This window comes from Ahaetulla prasina, chromosome 7 (genome assembly GCF_028640845.1).
Source record: "Ahaetulla prasina isolate Xishuangbanna chromosome 7, ASM2864084v1, whole genome shotgun sequence".
Lineage (NCBI taxonomy): Eukaryota > Metazoa > Chordata > Lepidosauria > Squamata > Colubridae > Ahaetulla > Ahaetulla prasina.
In genome coordinates, this window is record NC_080545.1 from 25,398,769 (window position 1) to 25,422,420 (window position 23,652).

General features: G+C 38.0%; 1 protein-coding gene across 1 annotated transcript; it reads left to right on the forward strand.

Moving 5' to 3' along the window:
- Nucleotides 1–1,295: 1,295 nt before the first annotated feature.
- Nucleotides 1,296–15,786, forward strand: ZNF800 (zinc finger protein 800). Its single transcript, XM_058191256.1, has 5 exons — nt 1,296–1,677; nt 4,720–4,824; nt 8,967–9,062; nt 10,581–10,724; nt 11,508–15,786. Exons 2-5 carry the CDS (start codon nt 4,767–4,769, stop codon nt 13,271–13,273), a joined length of 2,064 nt encoding a protein of 687 aa, XP_058047239.1. The 5' UTR covers nt 1,296–1,677; nt 4,720–4,766; the 3' UTR covers nt 13,274–15,786.
- Nucleotides 15,787–23,652: the final 7,866 nt, after the last annotated feature.

Here is a 23,652-nt window from a genome sequence, read left to right on the forward strand (position 1 = left end):
CCACCGCGTTTAGATTACTGGGATGCAGCATATGGCATTTTATAGACACCTGCAACGATGCAATACTTCTCACCCTCTGCGGACAGCAGTTGTGAGCACATCACTACCTTTGCTACGCAGGAAGTTTGCACCAAGAACGGCCAACGAAGCCCAACAGCAACAAGACGGGGCAAACCAAAAGCGTGCGGCAAGAACCGACGGGAGTCTGGTACGCCGGCACAAACAGTGTTTTTGGACCTCCCGCCGTCCAAGGCTCAAATTCCGCCAATTTCCACTCAAGTACTCCGGGGGGCTGCGAAAGCAGCGGTATGACAGCTGCCACTCCCCTTTTCCAGGCAAAAGCGTTGCGCGGACCGAGCGTAGGAACTTTCCGCTGCTTTTGTTTCGCTTCTGAAAAGCGTTTCCCGTTGTCCCTTCACGCCTCATCCTAAACTCCCGCAACTGCACTTTGTAAAATCTGGATTGCGGGTCAAGGGTTTCTCCCCCCACCCCACATACAGTCCCTATATCGCCCTTCGAACCGTAAGCGGGAAAACGGCCGGCCTTCAAGGCATTCCCCTAAATGAGCGGAGTCCCCCCACCCGCCCACTTCACTCCTTCGCAGCACTTTTCTAAACTGGAGCTTAGAAGCCACAGCAAAAGCCCAAAGGGGCGGCGGCAGGGGGTTGAGTTCTCTAACTCTTAGTGTGTAGGCTGTTTATTCGATCAACGCCAGAGCGGGAATTCGCACAAGGTAAGTAAGGTCTCTGGCTGGGCAGCTAGAAAACTAGGGTATTCGCGCGAGCCACAGGCGCCGCTGCTGTGGGCCGCCCTCCCCCCGCGCGCTCTGCCCCAAACTCTAGTCCCGCGGCGGCTTCCCCACTCCTCGCAAAAAAGTCCGCCCCCGAGAACTAGCGGGGCCGCGGCACCCCCAGCAGGCTGCCGTCGCGCGCCGCTCCCTTCCCATTGGCTGAAGCGCACGTGGAAGATGCAAGTGGTGTGCGCGCGCACTCCCCCCCCTTTTTTTGTTTTTCTTTCTCTCTTTATTTTTTTCCCCTCCTTTTTTTGTCTTTCTTTTTCTCTCTCTTTCAATTTTCGGCTCCTCGAGCAGGAATAAGCACCTGCCCGAGATTGGCTCTGTGGGGCGGGGGTGTATGTGAGGAGGGCGGTGTGTATTGTAGGGTGGGGGGGGGGGGAAGAGAACGCGAGCCGGGAGGTGGCCCCGGACCCGCGAAGGGGTGTGCGCGCGTGTGTGTTTGTGTGAGAGCGCGAGCCGGGGGAGAAGCCGGGTGCGGCGCATGCGTGCTGCGCTGCCCCAGGCCTGCCGCGGCCGCAGTCACTTCCTGCCCTTGCGCCCATCCGGCTCCGGGGTCGCGTCGCGCGGCCGCTTGGGCGGGACGGGCGACGGTAACTTTCACTCGGGACGCTGCGCGGGAGCGCTTCCCTTCCCACCCACCCCCCTCCTCGGCGGAGGCAGGGTCGGTGCGGCTGCCCGTGAGAGGACTCGGCCGGCGCCCGCTGTCACCTGCCGCCGCCTGGAGAGCCTCGGGCGCTCGGCGCCGTCCTCTGGCTTTCCTTCCGCGCGCACTGCCGTCCCGTCCGAGAGCCGCCGAGCGGGGTGCGCTGGATGGGCTAAATCGCCGCCTTGGTCCTCTTCCTCCGGCTGGGCTGGCGGCTGCCCGTCTTCCAGGAGCCTCGGTAGGTGTGGTGGCCGCGGGAATTTCTTCAGCCAGCCCCTCTCCACAGCCACGCCGGCTCGGCTCCCGCGAAGGCTGGGAGCTCTGAGACTTTGTGCGCGTCTTGTGTGTCTGTGTGTGTGTGTGTGTGAGAGAGAGAGAGAGAGAGCCCCGCTGCTGCTTTTCTAAAAGAAACTGGCTGATTAAGTGACAGGTGGCCCGAAAGGAGAAGCCCAGGGGTGCCCCTGGCCCTGGGAAGAGGCGATGGGAGAAAGGCGCCCGGTCTGGACGAAGCGTTCCCCCGGTTGAAGTGCCTATATTTCTGCGGCAGGGGGAAAAGGTGTTGAGGGGGATTAAGCCGTAATGGTGGAAGTGGGCTTAGGGTTGGATCCGATGGTGCTTCCCCCCCCCCAAAAAAAAAGGGGGCTAAGCGGGATCGGGTTGTGGACATTTCCCCGTATTTTCTTTTAAACCTTTTCTTAGGTGGTCACTCAGTCTTGGCAGAATTGGCTTAAGAGATTCTGGATCTGTGTCGGTCCCAAGATTAAAGGGAAATGGGTGTGTGAGGAATAATGGCTTATATGCCGTCGAGTGGTTGTCAACCCTTAGTGATCGCATAGATAGATTTTCTGCATGGTGGTCTGTCCCTAAACTAGTTTCTCAGATCCATCTTTTGGTACACTTATGGGGGGGGGTTTCCTATCCATCTTGCTGCTGGTTGCCCTCTTCTTCTCTTCATTTTAGCTTTCCCACCATTTCAGGTGCTAAAGATATTCTGCACATGGTCAGTTATACTCTGCTGTTTGTAAAAAGCAGTAGGGACCTGTCATTCTGCAGGGCGAGGTTGCTACATAATGTTTTGTTATATAGAAGATGAAAATAGGTACCCTATTAACTAAAGGACTTTCCATATGATATTAATATAGATAATTCAGAGAATGTGTATTACATGTGAATGATATGGCTTGAAAAATGTATGTCATAATAAATACATTTCTAAAGCTACCCATCTCAATGATTCTGATGATTAGAGTTTTCTGTTGTCAGTGGTTAAGCAAGTTCCAAGCCATAATTTAATTTTATGATTTATTTAATAAAGATTTTTTAAATAAAGATTTTTTAAATAAAGACAACAGTCTGTACATTGTAGATCTCACAAACCAGGAACATTAACTCCTAATTTATTTCTTTTCCCAGTTATGTAAGGAGAGGTTGTGCACTTGAGCTTGCTTTTAATACAAACTCTTTTAATCAAAATCATATTAAATGATGCCTTTAAAACATAAACTAATGTTTTATGTGGATCAGACTAATATATTATGTAGATAGCCATGACTTATAAACTTTTAGATGTTATCAATTACATTCAGAAGTCAGTTGGATTCCTATATGATAAGCTATGGTTTGCTGACATTCCTAGGCTTTCCAGAGCCACAATATGCCCAGTTTTCCTGAGCAAACTGGACAGATAAAAACCATCTGTCACTCAGTCCTAGAAAAATAGATATAAAATTTCCTATGGCAAGCATAGGAAATTTAGAATGAGTGTATAATTTCTGAAAATGCTCACATATTGAAAAGAAAGTGCACAATCTCAGTAAGTAGCAATATTATATTAACTGACTTAGTTATTTTTGAAGGAATTCTTGTAGTTTACTGTAATTAAGGATCATTTGCAAGTGAAGTTTTTAGTTATTTTACTGTATATCTGAGATCTCATAACAAGATACTGTGAGTTAGGCTGAGATAAAGATAGTGACCCAATAAATCACAACAAATTTAACTGCCTGGATATTTCTTGTTTCAGTCCAATATAGCAATAATTCCAATAGTGCTGGAATTAATGTTGTTTAGCTTTGTAGTACAAGGTATATGTAAATTCATATGTGTGGCGATACAAAGGAAATAAATGAAACAGTATTGCTACAACTAATATGATATTGTTGGATAATATATAGAATCTTTGCTTCTATCAAAGTTGAATTGAAAAGCACAGGCGTGATGGAGAAGTATTCATACATGATGATATAGGAACCAACTTTATGCATGCATCCCAATAAATATTGTTTTGATATTTGTCATCTGTTGTGTGATTTTGCATTTAGATAAAGCATGTGTTTTAATCAATGTCAGTTCTCATTGAAAATACATATGCTAGCAGTGCAGATCAAGGTGATAAACTTTTTTGTAGGGATAATCTATTTAGACATGCATTATACATGAAAACGATGGATGAGATTGCAGCAAGGATGGCATAGCCAGAACAGATGATACCACCATTCCTTCTCTTCCTATTACATCTTACAGAATCTCACTTCAGATAACATTATTGGACAATATCAAAAGCCTGAATTGATAAATAGAAAAAGGCTTTTATAATTAGCTTGAGGATCATGAAAGTAGACCAATGGCCACACATAATCTGGACTGCAGGTTGCCTACCCTGTTACCTTTGGAATTCATTTATAAGATATCATGTTTGTAATGAATATATAACCTTGAATTCTTCTCGTGATTTAAAATCCTATATTCTACTGATTCATCTGATCTAGGTCCTCCTTGGGTGGCAATTACGATAACTGCAAGCAGCCACAGCACTGTCTGGGCCTTTAGGAAATGTAAAAGCTGTTTTAGGACTGTATATTTTCTAACTTTTGTTTTTTCTGTGGTTCTTTTGCCATTTGAAAGCCATCGTTGGCTCCATCACTAAGCTAAGTAGGTTTGAAACTGACAGGCAGATCTGAGATAAAAGAGAAGGGGCTATAGACAGGGCATAAATTAGACTCATTTAATTTGAATCAGGAGTGACAAGTTGTGTTACAAAATTTGGTTCAGAAGCAAATTGATGCAACAGCTTCTAATTGTAACAGTTATATAAGCTATAACTCTTTAAGGGTATCTTTTTGATGTACTAAAATGTGTGTGTGTGTGCTTCTGCATGCACGCAATCATAGCTTGAATTTATTTTTGCATGTCTGAAAGTATGTTCCATATCCACAATTGATTTTTCAGACTATTGGTTTGATAAATTACCATGTAAAACAATATTGGTTTATTTTATCAGAAACTATCTACTGAATGTAGAAGGAAAGCAAGTTATTGATGTAGAAAATGCCTCTTAGAGACAAGTACTGTCAGACTGACCACCATCATGGATGCTGTGAACCAGGTAATAGTATTGTTTTAATACTAAAATTTCCACTTTTGCAATTTTTGTATTCTTCACATATTAAGTTTTATTTTCTGTAAAATGCTTGGGTAAAATATATTAATGTTACATGAAATTGTTTAGATGTAGCATGTTTGTTTATTTATTTATTTATTTATTTATTTATTATTTAAATTTCTATACCGCCCTTCTCCCGAAGGACTCAGGGCGGTTTACAGCCAAAATAAAACAATCAATATAAAAGTTAAAAACCAATTTAAAAGCAAAAATTCAAAGTTGGCTAGACCATTTAAAACCAATAAAAACCCCATTTAAAACCATTAAAAGCCATTAGGCCAGTCCTGCGCGATGAAACAGAAATGTTTTCAACGCACGTTGAACTTGACAATGTGTCTGGACTTGACAATAAGCAAAATGTGTAGTTTATTTTATTTATTTGTACCATGCCTTTATTATTTTAACAAATAACTCAAGGTGGCAAACATATCCTCTTACAATTTTCCCATAGCAACAGCCCTGTGAAATGAGTGGGCTGAGAAAGAGAGACTGGCTCACAGTCACCCAGCTTGCTTCCATGGCTAAAATGGGATTAGAACTCAGTCTTCTGCTTTCTAGTTTGGTGCCTTAACTACTAGACCAAACTGATCAGCGTTCCAATACATATGGAACAGTTTTTGTAAATAAATAGATTGATATATAAGTACGTAACAATATTTTATGTACTGAAATATAATAAAACATAAATATGATTTTCAGGCTAAAATAGCTGTATACCTTTATAATTCAATTTGATACTGAGTATTTAGTATATGGAAGGGACGCGGTGGCTCGGGCTAAGACAGCTGAGCTGTCGATCGAAAGGTTGCTGCCGTGTAACGGGGTGAGTTCCCGTTACTAGTCCCAGCTTCTGCCAACTTAGCAGTTTTGAAAGCACGTAAAAATGCAAGTAGAAAAAATAGGGACTATCTTTGGTGGGAAGGTAACAGCGTTCCGTGTGCCTTTGGCGTTGAGTCATACCGGTCACATGACCATGGAGACGTCTTCGGACAGCGCTGGATCTTCGGCTTTGAAATGGAGATGAGCACCGTCCCCTAGAGTCGGGAACGACTAGCATGTATGTGCGAGGGGAACCTTTACCTTATTTAGTATATATGCATATATTTTAGAAACAATTTTTCAAATTTTTGTTGAAGCTAAAGAAGGAAGGTTTTGTGTGTGTGTGTATGCATGTTCTATGAACACACAAACACACTTAATGTTAGAGTATATGCTCCATTCAGTTGGAGAATCTATGGAATAATTTTTATAAATATAGCTATTGCCTATCTATTCATGCTGACCGAAGGAATTGTGTCATTGTTTTCAGCTAGCTTTCTCCCAAGTAAATATCTATATACTCGAGGGAAAAGTTCTTGATTTTGGTCAGTTTTATGGCTGAATAGGCAGTGCAAGACTTTATATTAATTTTTTAAAAGGTGCTCTTAAACATTTGAGAGAACAGATGTAGGACCTCTCTGTCCACTTTTCCAAAGGTCCACATAATTTATCTCTGCACCTGTCACATGATGTGATAGAATGTGTCTTCGAAGAAAGAGGTGATGTGAAGGACTACAGTAACTGCAGAAAGTTATCAGGAAGGAGATAGCACATTTCAAAGAAGGGGGCTAGAAAAGGGACAACATAGTTTGAAGCTGGATTGTGGAAAAAGGGAGATTTAAGATAGCCTTTCCCAGGATAATATAGATTTAGTCTGGAAAGATTCTGTCTATATGATATAAGAAAAAACAATTGGACTTTAGCTGTGCTACATTGTTCTTTGGCTAGTTTGACACATGACCCTAGGAAAGACACAGCAGTTTCAAGGAAATGCAGGGATGTGTTACATTCATGTCATTATATATGAAGCATTGTAATACATTCTGAAGTATTATGAGAATCATATTTGCATAGAATAGAATAGAATTTTTATTGGCCAAGTGTGATTGGACACACAAGGAATTTGTCTTGGTGCATATGCTCTCAGTGTACATAAAAGAAAAGATACCTTCATCGAGGTACAACATTTACAACACAAATGATGGTCATAGGGTACAAAATTAACACTTAATGATACAACACTTAATGATAATCATAGGGTACAAATAAGCAATCAGGAACAATCAATATCAATATAAATCATAAGGATTACCAGCAACAAAGTTACAGTCACAGTCATAAGTGGAAAGAGATTGGTGATGGGAACAATGAGAAGATTAATAGTAGTGCAGATTTAGTAAATAGTTTGACAGTGTTGAGGGAATTATTTGTTTAGCAGTGTGATGGCCTTCGGGGAAAAACTGTTCTTGTGTCTAGTTGTGTCTAGTTGTTGTCTAGTTGTCTAGTTGTGTCTAGTTGAAACATTGCATAACCTTATTGCTGACGAGATACCATAACAGAGTATACCAACAGTCAAACCCCATATTCAAATTCCAATGTGCTTTTATTAATTTTCTTTTCAGAGAAAATATTACTTAGGAACATTCAAAGGTCACATATCAAATTAGTAAGGAAGAGTTTAGAAAAAAATGGCAGCAAATTCAAACATTTAAATTAGAATAAATAAAATATAATAAACATTAAATATTATAATTTAAATATTATACACCTTGTATATTGTTCCAAGAATTGAAAAATTCATGTAAATTTTATTGTATATTCTAAGGCAACATTCTAGCCATTATGTATTAATATCTGATGTATTACTAACTTCAAAATCATAACCACATAGTTTTAAATCAGAGAATGTTCTCCATCTAAACCTAGCCTTAATTGCCTCACTTGGCTGGCCCAGGGGCAAAAGATATAATTGGATATAATCAGCATACTGATGATACCATATCCGTATGCTGATGGTATGGTATGATATGATAAGGTTAACTCAGCCTTTCATCTTTCCAAGGTGGGTAAAATGAGGACCCAGATTGTTGGGGGCAATATGCAGACTCTGTGAACCACTTAGAGAGGGCTGAAAAGCACTGTGAAGTGGTATATACACGTAAGTCTAAGTGCTACTGCTATTGCTATACCCCAACTGCATACAGCCTCATCCAGTGGTTTCATGGAGATATTGAAAAGGAGGGGAGAGAATAAAACCTACAGCCTATAAAGGAGGGGCAGGGAGTGATCAGTCATCTCAACCAACACTGATTGGAATTAGCCACAGAGAAAGAGAAGAAAGAGAACCACCACAAAACGGTGCCCCCAGTTTCCAACTGGCAGGTCCAGCTCACAAGGATATTGGGATCAAGAATGTCAAAGGCACTGAGAGATCAAAGAGTACAAGAATGGGTACATCAGCTAAATAATATTTTGTTTAGATCTACACAGGGTTCAGATTAGGAGTTCTAAGAAGCATTTTATACTGCAGAGGTATTTTACATAATATAGGTGGAATTTAAAACTAAAGGGATTCATTTATTTATAGTAAATCAGTATGCCAATTATTGTAGAATAATTGATTGTTTTATTAAAATGTATTATTGATTAATATATATTTTTTAACGTGGCTAAAATTCTCCAGCATACTCTACAGTTGAGAGAAATAGTTTTTTTGCAAACAGTCTAAATTATTGTTGATGTTGCATTAATATCAATAAAAAGAAAAAGAGCTAATTATATATTTCCTTTGATAAATTGTGTGCCCCAGTAGTGGGTTGCCCCCGGTTTGGACCGGTTCTATAGAACCGGTAGTAAAACCGGTGGGAGGCTCCACCCACTGACCCAAATGTCATCAAAACTCTTCTGTGCATGCACAGAAGAGCATGTGCACGCATGAGTAGACCAAGCGCACATGTGGGGGCACGATGCGAAACAGTAGTAAATGTAAGTAGAACTCACCCCTGGTGTGCCCCAGTTATAATATGTACCTATTTGTATACATGTGTCTTTTTGGGAATTTCTGTGTTATATGTTAAAATAGATTAATACTTAATTAATAAAATGTACGCTTGCTTTTCTTCAAAAACTAAGGCATGAAGCACAAACAAAAACTGAAATTGGAGATGAGAAATTAGTTATTACTGGTGGTTTTTCAGACCCCAGTGTATGCCACCATTCATGTAGTGACTCAATTAATTAACACTTCCATTTTCAATATTTTATAGTACGTGTGCTGGAACCTGGAGATCCTCCTTTATTACAGCAGCCTTTTCATACATCAAAATCTGGAATCCAGCAAATTATTGAATGTTTTCGATCAGGTATGCTTCTTTTGTTTATTCCTTTTCTTTTTTTTTTCTTTTAATATTTTTGGGATACTTTCATGACTAATTCATTTTACCATGTGCAACCTTATTTGGCCTGAGGAGATACTTGTCGTCTGAGAAGTATATCTAGAACTTTAAACTAAAAAAAGTAGGCAGTATGAAGACAAAAAATTTAATTTAACTTAATTTAACTTTTAATGTTCATTAAGTCTATTAATTCCTGTGTAATGTTTTTCATAACAACAGTATTGCCCAGAGCCCCTTTCTGAGTGAGACAAGTGATTAATAATTATGAAATATAAACTAACTAATTAATTGACTAACTTTTGGAAACACTAGAGGCTATAGGAATGACTTCAGAGGTTATAAGTTCTATAGCAGTGATGGCTAACCTTTTCCGGACCAAGTGCCCAAAATACGTGCACCTCCAAACCCCCAAAATGCAAAGCACGTGCAGCCCCAGCGCATGCACCCCATGCATGCATGTGTGCTCCCTGCATGCGCCCTGCCCCCTGGGGGCCTGTTCTACCTGGTGTTCCTACTATGACTGTAGCTTGATTGAGATATCCTTAGTTGAATTGCTGCAGTACACTTAATAGGCTTATCCATCAGTTTGTCTGGAATCTGCATTTGGTGCAGAACATATCCTCCTATGATGAAGTGAGATGAATGAATCAAAACATGAAGCACCCCAATTATAGAAGACTCTCCTCAAAATAGATCAAAAATCTCCCAATCTGTCTTCTTTTAGGAAACAATATGATTTATCAAAGACATAACTGTTCATTCAGAAAATTATAGTATAACGTTCTAAGATCAAAGTGCTTTTAATGCTTTCATATTGCTATTTAAGAGTGTAGTTTTTATTGTTGGTAATAGTAATGATATTTTTCAAAAAAACACTTTTCCTTTAAATGATTCTAGACTATTGTAAAAGATTACTTGTGGCTTTTTAAATGACATAAGGTTTTTAATTATATATAAACCAGTAAAACTAGCAAAACAACAGGTGGCAGACCTCACTGTGTTAAACAATAGTCACGTATTCCATACATTTCATGATGGCATTACAATATATCACTTTGTATGCTAGCCACACTCACAGCTGGGGGAGGGGCAGCCATAGACCGAAGGAAGGAAGGAAGGAAGGAAAGAAAGAAAGAGGGAGAGAGAGAGAGAGAGAGAGAAAGAAAGAAAGAAAGAAAGGAAAGAAAGAAAGAAAGAAAGAAAGAAAGAAAGAAAGAAAGAAAGAAAGAAAGAAAAAGATAGATTGTATATAACAGTCAGAATATTTGTATAGCCTAAACTGAAGAATGAAGAAGAAAAACTGCATCAGGTAAGACCAATGCTCTTTTTCTAAGAACATTGTTGAAGCAACCTTACTATTTTCAGGTAAAGTGGTTTTTTTGCATGGATGAAATATTACCACACAATTCATTTGAATCATATTGTTTTTGATAATTAGATAAGTGAATATGCTGTCCTGGTAATTTTTTTTAATGATTTGTTTAGGAACTAAACAACTCAAGCATATTTTGCTAAAAGACGTGGATACCATTTTTGAATGCAAATTCTGCCGCAGTCTCTTCAGAGGGCTACCAAATTTAATAACTCATAAAAAATACTATTGCCCACCAAGTCTTCGGATGGATGACAGTAAGTTTCCTTTCTCTAAATTTTCTTCCTAAGATTTTAAAGTTATAATGGGATAATGCTTTTATTTTTATTTATTTTTTTATTTATTTATTTGATTTTTATACCGCCCTTCTCCCGAAGGACTCAGGGCGGTGTACAGGCAACAATAAAATATAGACACTACAGTATACAATTTAAAATGCAAGTTAAAAAACTTATTATAATTAGCCTAGAACTTTAAAAACTTTAAGGATAGTGATTGTTGAAATGTAGCTTTTTTTCTATAAAATATGCATACAGACTCTTAAAAATAGAATTTCTTGTATCTGTATTATATCCATATTGTACATTATGAATAGAAGATTACTTACTGTCTTACTTACAGGAGTTTCTAAAGAATATGGAAATGGGCAAAGGTAATGTAATAAATATGAGCAAATAAATTGAAAGGTACTTAATTTAATTTTTCTTCAAAAAAACAACAACACCCTGTGGTTGCACACTATATATAAGTGTTCTGTGAGATACTGTATGTGACGGGATTTTGAGCTACTCATTCCTAACCTTAACCCTTTCCTTTCTGAACAAAGAGTGGTTAATATTTCCAGAACAGAAAAGTCTGGATGTTAGTTTGAATGCCTATGGAAGAGCATTTGAATGCCTATGGAAGAGCATTTATGGTGCTGTCTTCCCCTCTTATAAAGTTGTCTTAATGTACTTTTTAGTGTTATGTTATTTTTAACAATCACTTTTTAGTGGTAGTTGTAAAATTGTGTAATTTAAATACTCTGTTTTATATTTTAGACTCTCCTGATATAAATGATAAACAGAGTCAAGCAATAACTGATCTTCTAGAAGCTATGTATCCAAGGGTGAACAAGCAAGATTATATAATACGTTTGGAACCTATAGAAACAAACCAGAATGCTGTGTTTCAGTATGTTTCAAAGGCAGATAGTTCAGTGGAGAACACTGATACAAACATTGTTCCTGACCAAGCTTCTGTAGAAACACCAGAACATACAACAGATCCTCCTCCTAAACCAGTGTCAGATACTTCAGAAACAAAAGCTGAAGAGACTCCTCCCTTAATTGTTGAGAAGATAATGCCAACTTCAGAAGAACCTGCCCCATGCTCAAAACCTGAATTAGAATGTGATAATAATTCTGATTCTGGTCATCAATTAATTTGTTGCCTGTGTAAAAAAGAATTTCATTCCAGACGCAGTGTACGCCGTCATATTAGGAAAGTCCATAAAAAAAAGATGGAAGAACTAAAGAAATTTATTCAAATTAAAAAAAGGCCAAATCAGACATCTGGAAGGGGCCGCAATAAGAATGTTTTGGTAACTTTGGGTAAAAGTTGTCCTTTGTGTATTAAATCATTTGCTACAAAAGCCAATGTAAGAAGGCATTTTGATGAAGTTCATAGAGGACTGAGGCGGGATTCTATAACTCCTGATATAGCTACAAAACCTGGACAGCCTTTATCCTTGGATAAAACCTCTGCAAAAACTGCTAAAACACAAAAACAAAAGCCTTCAAAAGCTGAGTACAATTTAACTACTTGCAAATGCCTCTTGTGTAAGAGAAAATATAGTTCCCAGGTAATGCTTAAAAGGCATATGCAAATTGTTCACAAGATAACTCTTTCTACTAAGAATCCTAAAAGACAGAGAAAGCCTAATGCAGAAGTGAAAGTGAAAATTGAACCAACAGAATCTGCAGAATCTATGCCTTCCATCTGCAGTTCTTTGCAGAATGAAGTAAAGGGAATAAATAATTCAAATGAAAGAAAAAATAAATTATCCACTGAGAGAAAGAATGCAGTATCCAATGAAAAAAAGAAAACGCTCACTGAACGAAAAGGCATATCATCCACTGGAAAAAAGAATGTAACTCCAGCTAAAAAAAATAAAGTTAAACAGAGCTGTCAGAAATCAAAGTCAAATAATCAGTCTCTTACAAGTGGTCTCAAAAAGCCCAGAAAGCCAAGGCTATCAGTTGGCTTTGATTTTAAAAAGCTTTACTGTAAACTCTGTAAACGCCAATTTACTTCTAAACAAAACTTAACAAAGCACATTGAGTTGCACACAGATGGAAATAATATTTATGTTAAATTCTATAGGTGTCCCCTCTGCACTTACGAAACACGCCGAAAGCGTGATGTGATAAGACACATAACTGTAGTACATAAAAAGTCTTCACGTTACCTTGGTAAGATAACCGCAAGTTTAGAAATCCGAGCAATAAAAAAGCCTATTGACTGCATTCTAAAAAAGGTAGCAAAAAGAAGCCCTCAGAGGGATGAAGGTAAACAGAATGGTTCAAAACAAGACGTTACCTCTAACTCACCAAATAAAAAATATGAAGGAACTGATGTTGGCATTGAAGTGAAAGTCACAAAAAACTTCTCTCTGCACAGATGCAATAAATGTGGAAAAGCATTTGCCAAAAAGACTTTCTTAGAACATCACAAGAAGACTCATAAAGCAAATGTGACACATTCACCTGAAGAAGACAACAAAACCAAAGGCAGAAGTACAAGATCTAAAGCTCTTGTCTGTTGAAGAATACTAGTGCCTTCTTAAATACATGCCTAAATTTTCCATTGGTACTTGGAGTGCAATCCACATTTTTATAGATCTAATGCTTCAGATGGTAAAAGACTATTACATTCATTAAAAAAAAAGTTTAATTTTTTTTCATGACAGTGAACCTAAAAGCAGTTTTAAGTTAATACACACATGGTTCTTCAAAGTTTAATATTATATATTAGTATTTGTATAATATTTCATTAATAGTTCCATAGTTCCAAATGATTTTTAAAATTAACTTTGCACTTCATTGGTACTGACCAGGCACAGCAAGCATATATGAACTAAAGATCTGTGGATGTGATGTTGCCTAAGTATGTTGCTTTAATACATTAGGAAACTTTTTTGGCATAGAATTTGGAAAATACATTTGTATTTTAAATTAATGGTATATAACTCTTAAACCCTAGAGTTAATGCTTTTGCATTTAAAGCACCATTCCTTTTGTATTAGGAGAAGATCGTCACTCAGAAAAATCTTTGAGGAATGTTTTTGGTACTTGGTTATTTTTTTCTGGAATTTTAATTTTTTTCCCCAGAATTAATTTCGACTGGGTAGGGGTATCAGATAGCTTATTTTATGTAATAAAACATGGAACAGTTCCAAATTACCTTGCTTTAATTGAAAAATTTTGGACAACCGGCAGTTAAGGAAATAATAGTGTTTTTAAATTCCTATGACAAAAGCTGTTTTCAATTTAAGAAAGAAATGTGAGTATCTCAGTAAACAGGTGCAAAGGCTCCTTTAATTGAAGGTAACGTCATAAAATTAAATTACTTGTGAATTCTGGTATTAATATTAAAAAATTATGTAAAACAAGTTTCCAAGCATTTGAAAGCTATTTTCAAGTTGGTTGAAAGGTTGGTTGGTTAGTTTTTGTTTTCGCTTTTTATAAAATAAAAAAAAGGATCTCTAAACCAGTGATGATCTAGACTTTTGACCCTATATTTTACTTTTCCCTTTTCCCCATATTTAGAGGGGGACTCTTCAGCCAGTGAGGGAAGTGATGCAAAGAGAACACAGAATTTTTAATAAAGGTGTCCCTTCCTATCCTGTAGATCAAAGTTTCTACTGGATCAAAGAATTATGGGTATCAGTTGAATGTTTCCTCAGTTTTTACCCAAATAAGCAACCAGCTTATCAGAGAAAGTCTGATTTCTATGCTACTATTAAACAAAAATTCTTTGAAATTGGTTACAGTTTATATTATATATGTATTTCTCCTTAGCTCAAATAATGTGATAATATTTGAAATTAGAACCACTAAAATCTAGAATAGTACTATGAGAATAAATGCGTTGACTCTTAAACAATGTAACATCTTATCCAACATTTTCAACAATATTAAAAAATAACACCTAAAATTGAAAACCAGTTATTTTACATGATGCCGTTCTGGAGTGCTAGTAATGAAATGAACGTTTTGAAAGGAAAGTTTGGAAACATTTTAAAATAAAATTACCACCCAGAACATGTGCTTCATAGGTGTGGTCCTTACTTAATTCTGATTTTACGGAAAATATTTTATGTTCGTTGTGATATACTACTAAGCAAATGCTTTGTGATGTACTTAAAATATTTTTATATATAAATGAATGTATATGAGCAGTTTTCTTAGTATAATTTGAATGAATTGTAATCTAGCATTTGCTTTAAATTCAATTCATGGTTGAGTAATTTTGGGAAGTATTAAATCTGAATTGTACTACCAAAATCTATAGTGATTTTGAATGATTAGCACATTCAACAGTTTTTCATACGGAGGTTTACAAGCTACCCACATTCCCCTATTTTAATTGTTCTTTTAAAAAAAATAAAATTACACACAAGCACTTTAATAGCCAGAGTTTAAATTTCTTCTAGTGATTTCTTCTAAAGACATTACACTAATATCCCTGTGAAGATAGTAGGGTTTTTTTTTTGTAGTATATTCATATTCAAATATTTGTTTTGTAGTATGTTAATTATTGCCTAAGAAGAATAGTGCAAGGACTTTTTTGTTTTGCCCACAAAATGTTGAATGACCACTTTAGGTAGCACTTGACTTTTTTTTGTAAAGTTTATAAGGGGCTTGCTCATTATTGTCTATTTTATAATCAGTTCTATAGCAAAACAGTAGCACACCTTCCATTATGAATTTTTGGCAGGTTTATGCGCCTTTTTACGAATTTTAGAAAATGTTTAGTGATTTGTGTCAAATTGCCAGATACTGAATATCAGAAGAAATGCCGTTTCTAAAATACCGGTTGACTCCCTTGCTAAGGGAATGCCTTGTGTCCATATAAACCTTTTGTACAAAATATATCTAAAAATGTTGATCATAAATAAAAAAATATTCTTTTATGAATACATGTTTGGCCTTTTAGTGCTTTGCACTAAAAAACTGTGAATGGAAAATGGACTGTAACTGTTTCTGGAAATGTTCTATGTTGAATGTACATGCTTGGATAAATGTACTTTATTTGAATAAACTGGAAATTATTTCAGCTAAATATACTTAGGCCGTCTTTATCAAATGCATAGTTGAGATATTGTTTATATTTATATACCTTACTGTGGGAAACCTGTAAAAACAGTTGGCTATATCAGAATTATGCAGTTCAGGGAGGGGGATTTGTTTTCCTCTTTTCTTCTAGGGCAGTGATGGCAAATCGTTTGGGCTCAGCATGTCAAATTCAAAAAATGTCTAAACTTGACTTTGCTGGCATATCATACATCCCCTTTCAGAGAGTCTGAAGGCTTGAAAGGTCACCAAAAATGAAATGATGTGTCACCTATGACACAAGTGTCATGGGTTCAATACCACTGTTATAGAGCAGGGGTCTCCAACCTTGGCAACTTTAAGATTTGTGGACTTCAACTCCCAGAATCCCTCAGCCAGCTTTGCTTTGCTGGCTGAGGGATTCTGGGAGTTGAAGTCCACAAGTCTTAAAGTTGCCAAGGTTGGAGACCCCTGTTATAGAGTGAAATAAGAGCTGGAATAGAAATCAACTGCAACATTGTTTTCACTGTGTCAGAAAGGCAACATTTACTACAAGAATCAATGTGAAAGAGTTGACAATTCATGACAAAATAAAAAAACAACAACAAAGGTCTAATTACTTAGCCACTAACCTGGCAACAATCAGCTTCTGAGTTGACATAATAAAATTGTGCCACAGGATTCAGTTATTAGGAACATGACTGGGATCATATATGATTTACAAATTGTTTAAAACATTAAAAACAAGAAACAAAGGATAAACATGGCAGGATGACAAAGCCAGGTGGGAAGAAATAGCAATAGGAATAGCACTGAGACTTATATACTGCTTCACAGCCCTATTTAAGCACTTTACAGAGTCAGCGTATTGCCCCCAACTATCTGGGTCCTCATTTTATCGAACTCAGAAGGATGGAAGGCTGAGTCAACCTTGAGCCAGTGAGAATCAAACTGCCAAATTGCAGACAGCTGGCAGTATTGAAGTAGCCTACAATACTGCATTCTAACCACTGTACCACTACTGTTCATATGAAATGAAAACTATGTAAGCTTCCTATTCTTTAATCAAAGCAAAGGCCTGAGCAAACACCCCAGACTTCAGGGCTCTTCAAAGTATCAAAGTTGGGGGCCATTCAGATCTTGGAAGATACATCATTCCATAGGGTAGGTGATGTGACATAGAAGATGCACTTATGGGGTACTGATAGATGGCATTGATTTAAGTAAAGAAACCTGATATTCTCCAGCCTGCCAGATCATATAGGCCAAGTGATACATAATGAAACAAACAAAATGTTAAAAAGTTACATTTATATACCATAGTTACTTACCAAGCACATCTAAATTATATTAAAGTAACCAAAATATCTTTAGAATTGTTCTGACTCAGCCTTAGCACAAGCAAGAAACAGATGCCTTGTCATGTAAAACTCCCCTTTATTTACCTGTTGTGAATTAATTGCAGTCACCCACCGAAAAATCCAGGCAATAGTTTTTCAAAGAGTTAACTGCAGTAACAGACCTTTTCAGTTCCTTGCGATAATTGCAAGGCCGTGAACTTCCAGTGGAAGGGCTGCAAATTAAGTTCTGGCAAGCAGTCTTTTTGACACGAAACTCATTTGACACAAAACACAAAATTTTCAGAAATACGAACTGTTGTCTCCTACGACAACCACTCCCCTTTCCTTCTATTTATTCCCCAGCCAGGGAGGGGCCATTCGGCATCCATGTGTGCTTTGCTTCCTGAGTTGACTTCTTGTCCTCCGTTGTTCACTTCTCCTAACAGCTCTGCACATACGTGCATCTGGAACAGGCCCCAGCTGTTCTTCCTCCTCACTCATATCAGCCTCCAAAGGCAGCTGCCTCTCCGGTGGCTGGGAAATGTCGGACGGCCCTGGATCTACCACTGCGTCGGACACTGAGCATCCATCAGAGCCTTCCCCAGACTCCAGAACTGGCCCAAGTTCCTCCCCAACCAGCTGGTGGGACACAACAATAATCCCCAAGGCATGTCACAACTTTTCAGCACCCGAATGTTTGGAAATGGAAAGTTGAAAAATTTGACACGCCCTAACAGACTCTCAAGTAACCAGTCATATGCCTTACAGGTCTTCAGCGGTAACAAACAATATTTTGATTTGAACCCAAAGCAAATTAGCAACTTGCAGCTCAGAAAGTCAGTTTTTACTTGTGCATACTGAGGCCTGCCCATTGCTGCTCATTTCATTGCATTCTGGACCAGTTGAAGCTTCTGGGTGGTCTTCAAGAGTGGTCTTCATATAGTAATGGTGACCGTACGACTAAGTAGCTCTACTGAATCTTATTATTTAAATTGACTGCTCAGTACCTACAAAGTCAGGTGAATCTAAATTCATCTAATACTGCCTAAGTAAATTATTGCTTGGTGTTATAATTGAACCTATCTTTAAATATTAAATGTAACCCACTAGATAGAACTTTTCAATCAGATTTTCCTGGTCACCATTTCTTTATATTGGCATCTCACATGCAATCTTTCACAGTGATTTAAAAAAGAAAAAACTCACAAATTGTGAGACCAAATCATATTCTCGTTTCATATAAGATATTCATAACAAAATACAGTTACACCCTGTTACTAGCATAAGGATATGAATGTAATGGGTTTCAGTTGTGCTTGACTGCACTAGATGTGTACATATTAAACAGAGAAATGAAAGTTATAATAAAAATCTATAAAGTCTTAGTTTTTATTGACCTGCTGAGTTTCTGCAGTGCATAATTAAGTTCCAGTTTTGCAGATCACAACTTAAGGCATTTAAGGACAATTTACACCAATCGATGGAAAGGCATAGAATCATTTATATTCTAATTCAGCAGCATAGTCTTACACCTTCAGGAAATTTCAGGGTTTTCAATATTGTCTAAATATTGAACTGCTGTAGAAGTTGAAGCTGACAGTTCTGATTTCTTGGATTCTGCTTTTCCAAGACTGCTAAAGGAGACAGAACTCACTCTTATTTCTAATAACAGTTCAGAAAATCATCCATGGACCACTGCAGCTTAAAAAGAAAGCTTGCTAATTGTTCTTTAAGAACATGCCCTCATGATGTTGCCTTTGCCTCATGCCCAGCCCTTAGTTGAGGGTTCCTGTACTTTCCTCATTCAGTGTAAAAATAGAAGAGACTTTCCATCATCCAAATATGAGCTTACCTTCTTTCAACAGTTGACTCTTTCCCCAGCCCTGCTGCACCCCACCTTAGAAATGGTGATTGGTGAATACTTTTGCCTCCAGGAAGAAATCCTCCAATCACAGGCCTTATCTCACATTAAAACCAGGGGTGAGATGCTCCTGGTTCGGACCAGATTGCTTGATCCGGTAGTGATGCGGCGGGTGGTTCAGAGAACCGGTAGCAAAAATCCTTGCCCTCCTTTCCCCCCAGCATGCCCAGCTGAGCCGTGCAATTATCAGAGGTTTTTTTTAACTTTTAAAGCATTTTTACTTTGCCGAAAAAATGCTTTTAAAAGTAAAAAAACCCCTCTGATGATTGCGTGGCTGAGCTGGGATTGTCAAAACCCTTTCAAAGCATTTTTTCTACAAGCTCTTTGGCTGAAGAGGTTGTAGGAAAAATGCTTTTAAAAGTTTTTTTAAAAAAAAGAAAAGTTGGCCACGCCCACCCAGTGACATTACCTCCTCCCACCAAGCCACGCCCACAGAACCGGTAGTAAAAAAAATTACATTTCACCCCTAATTAAAACCCTAAGCCTTCCTCACTGACTACACTACTGAGGTAAATTAGAAAATGGCTGTTGGAGCAAAAAACTCGACCATTCACCTTCATCTTTCAAGCACCAGGATGCTGTTTATAAGCTGTAAATTACTGTATTTCAGTTACTGGCCAGCAAAACTGCTTTGAAAAGCAGTCACACTTAACTCACCAAATATCAATAGAGTTACAAAAAATAGGTTTTTTTTACTCAGTTACCCTACAGTATTAGAGAACAGAAACTGACTAGAAGAAAACAAGCTATGACATCATACAGCAATACAACTAAAATTACATGTTTAAGAATTTTGAGCATAACATTAATATAGCAAGGCAATGGTTTTCAACCTTTTCTTCATCATAGACCCCCTTTAAATACTTTGGCCATGGACCACTAAGACTTAACTCAAGATTGAAATCATAAAATTTCTTTAAGCCATCGAGGACTCCATGAGATGGCATTGAGGATCCCTGAGGGTCTGCAGACTACAGGTTAAAGCCACTGTAGTGAGGCATTAGGCAATTTGAGTAAGCCAATTAAGCCAATTTAGAGTAATTTAGAGTAAAATGGAGAATGTCTAAGAGGTATTAGTGGAGAAGTTATGGCATATTAAGCAAACTATGGAATGGTATTTTGGTTAATCATTAAAGTAGAAACAGATTGATCTATTTATTTATTTATTTATTTTGTCACAACATCATACAAAAAGATTATATAGTATATACACATATAAACATATATAGGAAGAAGAAAAGAAAAACAATAGGACAGGAACGGTAGGCACGTTTGTGCGCTTATGCACGCCCCTTATGGTCCTCTTAGGAATGGGGTGAGGTCGATAGTAGAAAGTTTTTGGTTAAAGCTTTTAGGATTATGGGAAGAGACCACAGAGTCAGGTAAAGTATTCCAAGCACTGATGATTCTGTTGCAGAAGTCATATTTTCTGCAATCTAGATTAAAGCGGTTTACATTAAGTTTAAATCTATTGGTTGCCCTTGTATTATTGCAATTAAAGCTGAAGTAGTCTTTGACAGGAAGGACATTACAATAGATGATTCTGTGAGTTAAACTTAGGTCTTGTCGAAGGCGACGGAGTTCCAAGTTTTCTAAGCCTAGGATTTCAAGTCTGGTGGGATAAGGTATTTTGTTGTTTTCAGAGGAATGGAGAACTCTTCTTGTAAAATATTTCTGGACACGTTCAATTGTATTGATGTCAGAGATGTGGTGAGGGTTCCAAACAGGTGAGCTGTATTCTAGAATTGGTCTAGCAAATGTTTTATATGCTCTGGTTAGTAGTGTAGTGTTTTGGAAAAGAAGCTACATAAAATTAGGTTTACAACTCTTAGAGCTTTTTTGCTATGTAGTTGCAGTGGGCTTTGGCACTTAGATCATTTGACATGAAAACTCCAAGGTCTTTAACGGGATGGGGTCGTCTGTAAGGTAATGTCCATCTAGTATGTACTTAGTTTTAGGTTCTTTTTCCTATATGTAAGACTGAGCATTTGCTGGTTGAAATTTGGAGCTGCCAATTTTTAGACCAAGCGGTTAGATGGTCAAGGTCGTTTTGAATGATAGAAGTGTTGTCTGTGGTGTTAAATAGTTTGACATCATCAGCAAAGAGAACACAATTACTTGAGATATGGTCACAAAGATCATTAATGTATAGAATAAAGAGTGTTGGTCCAAGGACGCTGCCTTGAGGAACGCCACTCTTGACAGGAACAGGATTTGATAAAGCATTGCCAATTTTGACCACTTGTTGTCTGTTAGACAGAAAAGCAGATATCCATTTGTGGAGGGGTCCTGAGATGCCATAGGATGTTAGTTTAAGGAGAAGTTTATCGTGTACTACTGAGTCAAAAGCTTTGCAGAAGTCTATGTAGATTGCATCTATTGATTTGCCTTGATCTAGATTTGAAGTCCATATGTTTTGCAGTGGAGAAGTTGTAAGTTACATGATAACTTTTTCCTGAAACCAAATTGTTTGTTGGAGAGTAGGTTGTTAGTTTCTAAGTGTGAGGTAATGGATTGGTTGATGATAGATTCCATGACTTTGCAGGTGAGGCAGCAAAGGGAGATCGGTCTGTAGTTTTCGACTAAGCTGGGGTCTCCTTTTTTGAAGATGGGGATGACTGTGGCTAGTGACCAAAGTTTGGGAAGAGAACTGGTAGTGAAAGCTTTATCAAAGATAATACTTAGGGGTTCAGCTATATTAATGGAAAGTTTTTTTAAGAAATATGCACATAGTCCATCTGGTCCAATAGAAAGCGATGGTTTTAAGTTGTGAAGAGCTTTACCAACGTTGTCTTCTGTGAAATCTATATGAGTTAAATCATCATAGTCATTGCTGGTTCATTTGTGGAATGTTGGATATGTGTTATCGGAGTTAACAAAAACTGAGCCAAAGAAAATGTTGAAGAGGTTTGCTTTGACTGTTTCGTCATTGCATTCTTTGTTGTTAGAATCTTTTAGTGGTGGGATGGATCTTGAGTCTTTAAGTTTATTGTTGACAAAATTATAAAAGGCACGATTGGAATTTGTGCGTAGAAGGTTCTCTTCTTGCTTGATAGTAACAATCTGATAGTAACAATTTGAGATAGAAGGAATGGTTAGCATCAGCATAAAGTACAATATATGTTCTGGTATTTCGATTACTGCTCTGTCAGATTGGTACAACCTCTATTGGTACAACCTCTATTCTACAGAGGTTCCAGTATCTCCCCTCAATAACTGCTGTTGGGATGTAATCAAAGAGAAAGCCCTGCTAAGGTATTGTTATGCAACTGAGTCATCTGGCTGGGTGAAGTGTTGGAAGAAATATCCATCTGGGTTTATTTATTTATTTATTTGTCACAACAATATATATAAGCATCACACAAAAAAGATTATATAGTATATAAACATATATATAAGGAAATATAAGGAAGTATAAGCATATATATATATATATATATATATATTTATATATATATATATATATATATATATATATATATATATATATATATATATATATATATATATATATAGGTCTTTGGTTGTTCGGGTTTTCTCCCGTGTAAAATTGGAAGTGTCTTGGCGACGTTTCGACGAAGTCTCATTCGTCATCTTCAGGCTTCAGCTTCGTGCTTCTGGGAGCAATGCTTCCCGAACAACCAAAGACCTATATACAAACACCCGTGAAAAGGAGTATATGAAATCCCATGCACCGCCTGCCCCACCACATACATCGGACAAACCAACAGAAGAATAAGTGCACGCATTGAAGAACACAAGAACTCAGTCAAAAAAGAGGAACCAACTTCTTCCCTGGTCCAACACTTTAAAGTCACAGGACATGATATTGACTTTAAAAAGACCAGAACTATCGCCAAAACTGAACACGTTAACAACAGAATAATCAGAGAAGCCATTGAGATAGAAAAACGCCCACACAGCATGAACAAACGAGATGATACCTCCCGCCTATCAGCCATTTGGAAACCCGCCCTTATTGACAAACGAGTTCCTAACACGAGGAATGACACCAGACCCACACTCACAAGGTCCACACAGGATGTCACCACCGCACATCCACCCAGAAAGCAGACCCAAACCCACACTGATCAAGAAGCACGACCAAGGACCAGAAGCCAGACCGCAGCTGCAACATTAGCCATTTCAAACCCCTCCAATCCATACATGCAGCAGACTGACACCCACTATGAAGATGTAGCACCACCACAAAGCCAAACAACAGCTATGCAGCTCACCAGCTCAAATCCCCCTGCAACACAGACTAAATTGAGCACAACCAAGCCCCCACCCAAACAGGACACACCCCCAGCCAATCAGAGCACAAAAAAACCTCCATCCAATCAGAGCACAGCCAAGCTCCCACCCAATCAGTTCAAACCCCCACTAGCAGTTAAAAGGAAGAAACAGCTGCGATCACACATTGCTCCCAGAAGCACGAAGCTGAAGCCTGAAGATGACGAAAACCCGAACAACCAAAGACCTACACACACACACACACACACACACACACACATATATATATATATATATATATATATTCATATATATATATGAAGAAGAAAAACGAAAAACAATAGGACAGGAACAGTAGGCATGTTTGTGCTCT

What these genes read in the sequence shown, in the direction of transcription:
- ZNF800 (XM_058191256.1), top strand. Translation starts at nt 4,767, where the DNA reads ATGCCTCTTAGAGACAAGTACTGTCAGACTGACCACCATCATGGATGC. An exon ending in TCATGGATGCTGTGAACCAG is followed by an intron (nt 4,825 to 8,966) that starts GTAATAGTATTG and finishes AATATTTTATAG; the next exon opens with TACGTGTGCTGGAACCTGGA. An exon ending in TATTGAATGTTTTCGATCAG is followed by an intron (nt 9,063 to 10,580) that starts GTATGCTTCTTT and finishes TGATTTGTTTAG; the next exon opens with GAACTAAACAACTCAAGCAT.